Consider the following 8,157-nt stretch of genomic DNA (forward strand, 5'->3'; position numbering starts at 1 on the left):
GAAATTCTAATTAAAACATGAGACCTAGCTGCACCTTTTTGCTCTTTGAAATCTGACTCTGTACACGTGCATTTTCCTTATGTATTCCTTATGTATTCTGTGCTTTCTGTATGTCACTCACAGAGGAAGAGGGACGGGACCTGAGCTGTCTTGCTGCTTCTCTCATTCAAGTCATGCTGGATCCCTATTTTCGAACCATTGTTGGATTTCAGAGCCTAATACAGAAGGAATGGGTCATGGCAGGATATCAATTTTTAGATAGGTGTAACCACTTAAAGAGATCTGACAAAGAGGTAAAAATGAATTGTATTTGCATGTATCTGCAAATCACAGTATCAAGATCACAGTTATCTGCTTGGTATCATCCTGAACATGTATTTATACAGAAATGTAAAAGTAAATATATGTTTTAATATTATAAATCTCATTATATAGTATCAGAGGAAGTAACTCTTTTTCCAGGGTAGAGATACTTTTTCTTTACCCTCTGTAGCCATGTGAGAATCAGTGCAATACCAGGTGCAATCCTGTGGGTTTTCATGTTGCTTCAAGGTTGCTCATGAAAGCATCTCACTGCTACAAACACTAGCACAGTCACGTTTCAAACTGAAACCAAAGGAAGGGTGGGGTTGGAGGGGGTGGTTTTGCTGTGTGTGTTACCAATCCCTGTTTCCATCCCTGTGCTGTTATCACTCAGCAGTGTTTTCAGAGCTGGCAGCTGCTGGAGAAGCCCCACAGCCCCCAGCACTGCCAGCTCCTGTTTGGCCTCTTCATGGCAAAGGAGTGGCTGCTGACTGCAGCTGGAAGCAGGCAGGACCCAGGTTAGGAACCTTTTAGGGACAGTGGCCAGAGTCACACAACAGGAAGATCCACAGAGCATGGAACCCACAGATAAACCAAGGGCACTGAGCACCAAGCAGAGAAAATGCATGAAGGGATAAAGCAATGAGATGCCAAGAGGGAAATAATGAAAAGCAGCTATTTTGGCCCTAGGAAAAGTGAAAATGGGAAGATATTTCTAAAGCTTTATATAAATGATAGTTTATACTTTTGGAATTCATGGGCTGCTATGGAAAAGACATAGAAAATGTGGTGAGAAATTAGCATGGCTGAATCATAAGCTCTCCAGTCATTTCAAACAAGAAGAAAATACAGTGTAAAACCAAGGCCAAGGGGCAAGGAAGGCTCATACAAGCACTAATTTGGAAATGATGAGGGACATATAGATGGCAGAAAGGATTTTTGCAACTGCACAAATTCTTGTGTATGAGGGGAGCTCAGGAAAGACATTTTTACACAGAAGGGAAAGCTGTGCAAAGGTAGTGCTGAAAAAGATGTGGCTAAACAGGAATACAGAGTGTAACAATTGCACAGAACCATGAAAAATGCAAGACTCCAAGTAGTTTACCCTATGGTTGAGTAATGTACCAATGGTACAGCCAAATACCAAAACTGCAAAGAAATGGGTTTGATTTAGGAAAAGCTTATGTTAAATCTGATCATTCCTTGTTTCTTTTCCCAGTCTCCTTTGTTCTTGATGTTCCTTGACTGCGTTTGGCAGCTGCTGGAACAGTACCCAGCAGCCTTTGAGTTCTCTGAGGTGTACCTGACCGTCCTGTACGACAGCGCCCGCATCTCCTTGTTCGGCACCTTCCTCTTCAACTGCCCCCACCAGCGAGTCAAGGAGAGCACTGTGAGTAGGAGGGGCTGCCCCTCTTGTCCAGCAGCACACTGCAGCCTGCCCCCCTGGGAATAACAGCATCCCAGTCAGTGCTTCCTGTGTGCCCTTCCAATTGTCACGCTCTGTTTGGGGCTAAACACTCAGGTCCCCAGGTGAATTCCATCATAATGACTTTCAGGTGATCTGTGCAGAGACACTGACTAACTATTCAAGAAGAAAGTCTATTGAATTTATTTGTGGTTTTTTCCTAGGAAAATGTTGGTACTCTACATTGTTATTTGTACTCCTCTAGGAAGCAAATCTGTATCTGGAACTCAGAAAGTAGAATGACAGGCAATAAATAGAATTTCATGCTTCAGGCAAATTTTGAAATCTCTTGACATAATTGTTTAAATAGTTGAAAAGGTTGGAGATGCTGCATAAAGTTCCAATAGTAATGCACAATGGAGGCATTTAGAAAACTGAACACTTAAATTTGTTTTTGAAAACGAGCTTGTCAGAACTGTGTGTAGAAAACATTTGATGGCTGATAAAAGTGAAACTTACTTTTTCATTAAATATTTCGCCTTTAAAGTTATAGGTAGCAACTTTACAAAGAAGTAGAGCATTGAGGGACTATTGATGAATTCTCAAAATGCCAGTTTGGGGGTTAAGAGTAAGCCAACAACCAATTTAATGGAATTGAGAAGCAACTGCACAAATGCAGAGCAGCTGTTTTCTTCAGCTGTCTTGCTGCTCTGTTGTGCTACCCTGCTCCTCTTTCCCCCATACTTACACACTGGTTTTAAGATTCATGAGAAGCCCATTTTCTGTGATTTTAATCTGCCTGAATGTTAACTTCTTGCAGGAATTTGCTATAAGCAAAAACATTCAGCTGGGTGATGAGAAAGGCCTCAGGTTTCCATGTGTTTGGGACTGGTCTCTGCAGTTCACGAGCCGGGACCGGCTGCTGTTCCACAACCCGCTGTACGTCGGCAAGAGCGCGCCCAGCGTGCACAACGGGGCCCTGCGCACCTTCAAGCGCTCCAAGGTACCTGGGGCTCGCAGGGGCTCTGCTCACACTCAGGGCTCGTGCTGGGGAGGCTGCAGGTGCCACTGGAATAGCAGTAGGAGCCTTCTTTGTCTTGGCTTCCCAGCCTAAAGAAATTATTTTCTGTAGAAGAAATGATGTAAATTTTTAAGCCTTGTGTTTTAGGATATTTTCTGATGTGGCCAAGTCACTGCCAACATTTGCATTATTTCACCTTTGGAAAAGTGATGACAGGCCACTTTTTCCCCTGGGGTTGTCAGTAATTTCAGTAAATACTGATTATAAGCCTATCATTTGTTGCTACAAAAAAATATGTATTTCTTTTTAAAGGCCACAGTTTGCCCTGTGAGCTCTGCAGCAGTGACTCAGAAGCTCAGAACTATTTAAAGGTCACAGCATTTGTCTGGATGATGCACCCTGGCAGTTCAGGGAAATTTACTATTCCAATGAACGTAGAAATGGAAAATTACCAGTATTTCTTTTCTGCAGAAAAACTACAGCTCCACATTGCGAGGTGTCCCCCCAGCAATAAAGAACGGAATCATCGGTGAGCAGGAGTTCGTTCCAAGAAGAAACTCTCTGATTCTAAAATTGAAGCCGGAGTTTTTGCACTCAGCAGAGGAGCAGAGCCACAGCATGGAGCAGTACTTCAGAGACTGGTTTGCAAAGCCCGTGGATTTGCACGGTGTCATTCTGCCCCATCTCTCTGGAACACAAATAAAACTGTGGAAACTCTGCTACTTCCGCTGGGTTCCCGAGGCGCAGATCAGCCACGGCGGCTCCATCACCGCCTTCCACAGAGTGTCTGTGCTGGCAGACGAGGTGGACATGTTAAACCGCAGCCTGCGGCAGTACAAGAGCAACTCCTCCTTGCCAGGCCACTGCTCAGAACTGGATCAAAGCAGGATGTACTTCAGAGCAAATGGTTTAAATGACACCTCAGGCACCCCAGACTTTCTCTCCTCCTCATTCCCATTTTCTCCTGTAGGGAACCTATGCAAACGGAGCATTTTGGGAACACCTTTAAGCAAATTTTTAAGTGGTGCCAAAATCTGGCTATCCACTGAGACGCTTGCAAATGAAGACTGAGGTGATGTGGAGGTTTAAAGGTTTGAGGAGAATACAGCATATCATTTTGTCTTTTCTAACTTAACACTGCTAAATGCGGCATTGAAAGCTGTAATAATTTTTATATACAAACATTACGTAAGATTTGCACAAATATTTAAAAGCAAGGCAAGTCATGCTTCAAATCGCACAATGTTGTCTTCAGTAGTTCTCATCTGCTGGGGCTTCTGCTCCCCAATTCCTCCTGTTCCTGGGGGTTTGGCTCATTACAAGTGATAGAGCATTTCATTAGCTAGTTGAAAGGCTTGGTGTGGTTGTTAGTGAGGGTTCTGCTTGAAATAACCTTTGTTTTTCCAGATAGTGACTGAAGTGACCCTTGGATAAAACAGCTTGGAAAGCCAAAGTACTGCAGTGGAGATGAAGTGACAGCTGAAATCTGGGATATACTATTTTATCAGTCTGCCTCTTCAGGAGTAATACTTACTTGCATAGATACAAACATACTAATGCTCCATGACTGATCACCCTACATTGTGCTAATGCAGTGTATCTATGGAAGGGCTTGTTCCCTTGTCTTTCTCTTCCCAAAATGTGTTCATTAACATTAGTCAGATTTGTGCTCTTTGTCATGAGCTTGACTTTAGACTATAGAAATCCACATCAGGACAATGCACTGTTAACCTTAAAACATTTACTGTAGATATGGTATTGCAGTAGCTTTAGAAGTGCCTTTATTTGGGAGGAAACAGTAGCAGGATTACTCTAATGCAGCTGACACCCGCCCCCCAACCTTTTAAAACAGATTGTTGTGGCAAGTTCTTGTTCCATCCCCTGCTTCCCCCTCTCCATTTCTGGAAACAACAGGCATCCAGAAGAAGCAGCAGGTGTTCCCTCTTTAACCTTAAACTTGTTTGTAATTCCCACAAGACTCTCTCACCTTTTTTTAAGAGCACCTCAACTACTCAGCATTATATCCCTGCACAGATCCCAATCCCTGCCATCCCTGTCCTCGTTTCTTTGCAGGATGAAGTCACTTGCAGCAGAACTCACACCTGAGCCCTGCTGGGTTCCAGAAAGGAGCACTGGCTCCTCATTGCCACTTCCACAAGGGGTGCAGGTGCTGCAAGGAGAGCAGTGAGTGGTGCCTTCTTTTTGCAGACTGAATATCCATAGGGACAGTGCAATGAACAAGCACTGCCTGAGGGAATTACATCCAACAGCCTCCTTCCTTCTGCTTAATGCAGCAGCCTCCTTGTTGTTCTGAAACCTTTTTAAATGATGCCTCTCCCTGGATGCTGTGCCACAGGAGGACTCACAGGGAGAAAGGAAGGAGTGTGAAGAATTCCAGGAGGTTGGAGAAATAGTGCTGTGTCATTCTCATAGGTTAAGGCTCCTGTCAGCTGCCTTCTCTGAACAGCAAGGCTGTATTTTGTATTAAATTATTTCTGTATAAACACCAACACTGTTGAACTGACACTGAGCCTCCATCCAGGTATTGCCTCACCAGTTTAGGGCACCAAAGGCCTTATAGAATGGGCTCAGAGCTGCTCTCAGTTTTCTCAGGGTGGGGAAAAAGAAAGCTGCAGGATAGGAATATGCAGTGTTCAAGTGTAAAAAAGGGGGAGGGGATAGGACTTGGAGATCTTTGTTTGTAAACCCAAACTGATGTTAGCACAGCCTAAATCACAAAGTGGGGTTTGGCTCCCAGGCTGGTCTGTGACCTCCAAGGCTGTGCTTTGCCTGCACTGCTGGGGCTGGAGAGGGAAGCAAGGCAGGGCCAATGCAGAGGTGAACAATGTCAGGGGAGGGGGCTCCTTTTGTACCTTAGCAAGCTTCCACACCCGTTCCTATGCAAAGAGGCTGCTGTGTGTGTGCTGTGCACAGCGTGGGCAGGCACAGGCTGTTGTGACACAATGCCAGGGCTCCTGGGCAACTGTTTGTGAGGAAAAAACGTGTATTCACCTCAATTGCCTAATTGTGCTGCAAGATGAGCTGAGCATGTTAAATGGTCCACAAACCAGTTGTGTTTAGTCCCAAGCTTGCTGCAGTAGTCATCTCACTTGTTCATTATTCAAATGTTTGTTTTAGTTTGCTTTTGCCATTCCTCTTTTCCTATTAGATTACTGCTTTCCCTGGCCTGATACTTGACATAAAGACCTCAACCTGTGTGCTTAGTGTCTTTTGGTACCAATTTTGTTTTCCTTTTAAAATGACAGTCAAAACTATAATGTCTTTTTTTTTCTTTCCTTAAAAGTATAGCTTCTTTGGATTAAAGGTACCAAAACTGTGTAAATAAATTACTCCACAAAAGCAGCTGGTGGAATTAAAAAATGTTTAGGCTAGTACCCTTTGGGGGAAAAATGGGTACTATATTTAAACAGAATTGTCTTTTTTAAGGAGATTTCAGACATTTTTACATTTCAGTTCTAAGATGTGTACAGATGCTGCAGAGGGGCTTTGTATTTTATATATATAGCATGGGAGAGGGTTAAAAATAATATGCCTTTATAATAAACAAAACCTGTTGAAATATCTATTTGCCAAACAGACTTAGAAAGAAATTTTTACCATTCCAAAAAGGGAATTAGGTAAGCAGAGGCTGAGAAGGGGGCACCTCCTGCAGAGAGGAAGGGAAGGGTTCCAACTTTCCCTAGGCTTGAAGACAAGGTTCTGCTTCCTTGCTGAGGAGCTGCTGTGCCTGTGGATGCTGCTGCTTCCTCTGAGTTCAACAGCTCACTACTTTCAGATTCACTTTTGAAGGACAGGTACCAAGTGTTGATTTTGAATATTCTCCACTCTGCACAGTTGCCTTATCAAGTCAGTAGGGACTGTTCTGAATATCTTTAATAACTTTCAAAAGCAATTTTGGGGTGTGAGTATATATCTTACTTCTGTGTACAGAATACTGACATGCAAGTGTGTATATATATGTCTCTGTATATATATGTACACGTATTTCCAAATTTTCATTTCTGTTCACCATTTAAAGCAACATACTATTAAATGCCATCTTTGTGTTGCAGAGTAGAAAAGCTCCCAAGCAGCTCATCCTTTTGTTTTTGTAGAAAATGTGCATTGCTGCAGCTGTTCCTGGCTGAGTCATGGCTTTGTACCACCCAGGGGGAGCTCTGCAGTTGCTGCAGCTGCTGGCCCCAGTGCAGGGCTGGGCTCGGGGCAGGGCTGGGGCTGTGGTGCCCCCTCAGCCTCCAGGCACTGCCCTGTGCCCCCAGGAGTGCACTGAGAACTCTGTGTGTCTGCCCAGGCTGCACGTGTGCTTTGTGTGCAGCTGCCTGCAATACCACTCTGAACAATTAACTGCCTTGTGTTTCAGTGAAAATGTAGCAAGCTGGGCAAACCTTTTGGCTTACTCTCAGATGGAAATATATTAAAACCAAAAAATTCTAATGTGTATTTAAGCAAAGGACGAAATCTTAAATTTGCCTCTAACGAAGAGACAGAAATTTGTACCTCAAATTGCTCTAGGCAGTAGGTTTCTAATGCTGTTGCTGTGATGGTTTAGAGTTCACCATTTCAACTGAAACTAAAACCTTTGTGCCTGATAATTATTTACTGAGTAGCAGTGGCAGGAAGATTATAAAATCCTGATGCTGAGTTGTGAATGTGAAATAAATTAGAGTCAATAAAAGTTCGTACCTTTCCACAGTGAATTTCAGGTGATTTCTTTCCCTTCCTCTAACAAAAAAAAAAAAAAGTGTGTGTGTGGTTTTTTCCAAGAAAAGCATGGACACTGTGCTATAGAAAGATGATTAATAAAAATGATGTGCAAATTATCTTATTTCTTGCTATGTTCTATTTTAGTATTTGCAGTTTGCATAGTGAACAGAATTTCTCATAGAAGGGAACTTACTCAGTATGAGAATGAAGACTCCAAAGAGAAGATGTTGGCTGTGTGTTAAAATTAGGAGAAACCCACAGGATTTTGGTGTCTTAAAATGGAATTCATCTTTTTAGTTCCAGTTGACTGACATACTTCTGAATGAGCAAACACATCAATTTATGTGGGGCAGAACTGACTGTACTGAATGTGGTCATCTTGGCACTGACCAACTCCTGTCTACTACCAGAAATATTTCCCTTTATACAGGTAATACACAAAAACAGAAGGGGCTGTTAAATAAATTATCCTTTCATACACATTAGAACAGCATTAATGCTTTATGTCCTACTCTCTGCCACCTGTATCTGTTTATGTACAAGTGCAAAATTCAAATACATCATGGTAAGTGGGGACAGACAGAGAATCACACTGGACCTGACAATCCTGGCAAGGGGCTGAACTCAAACCTTTCAAGGACACTTGCCCAACATAATGAATTTAGGGCACCCTGCAAATGAGCAGCACCTGATGGCCCAGTTT

The 8,157-nt window shown here is 43.0% G+C and overlaps 1 protein-coding gene across 2 annotated transcripts in view; it reads left to right on the forward strand.

The window, feature by feature from the left end:
• Positions 1-7,570, forward strand: part of MTMR10 (myotubularin related protein 10) — a 35,735-nt gene extending 28,165 nt beyond the window's left edge. For both annotated transcript variants that reach the window (XM_063169537.1, XM_063169538.1), the window contains 4 exons: positions 124-293; positions 1,523-1,693; positions 2,529-2,711; positions 3,201-7,570. In XM_063169537.1, coding sequence (XP_063025607.1) covers positions 124-293; positions 1,523-1,693; positions 2,529-2,711; positions 3,201-3,800 — 1,124 coding nt within the window. In that variant the 3' untranslated portion in view covers positions 3,801-7,570. The remainder of the gene's footprint in view (positions 1-123; positions 294-1,522; positions 1,694-2,528; positions 2,712-3,200) is intronic.
• Positions 7,571-8,157: the final 587 nt, after the last annotated feature.

The sequence above is a fragment of the Melospiza melodia genome, chromosome 15 (genome assembly GCF_035770615.1).
Source record: "Melospiza melodia melodia isolate bMelMel2 chromosome 15, bMelMel2.pri, whole genome shotgun sequence".
Lineage (NCBI taxonomy): Eukaryota > Metazoa > Chordata > Aves > Passeriformes > Passerellidae > Melospiza > Melospiza melodia.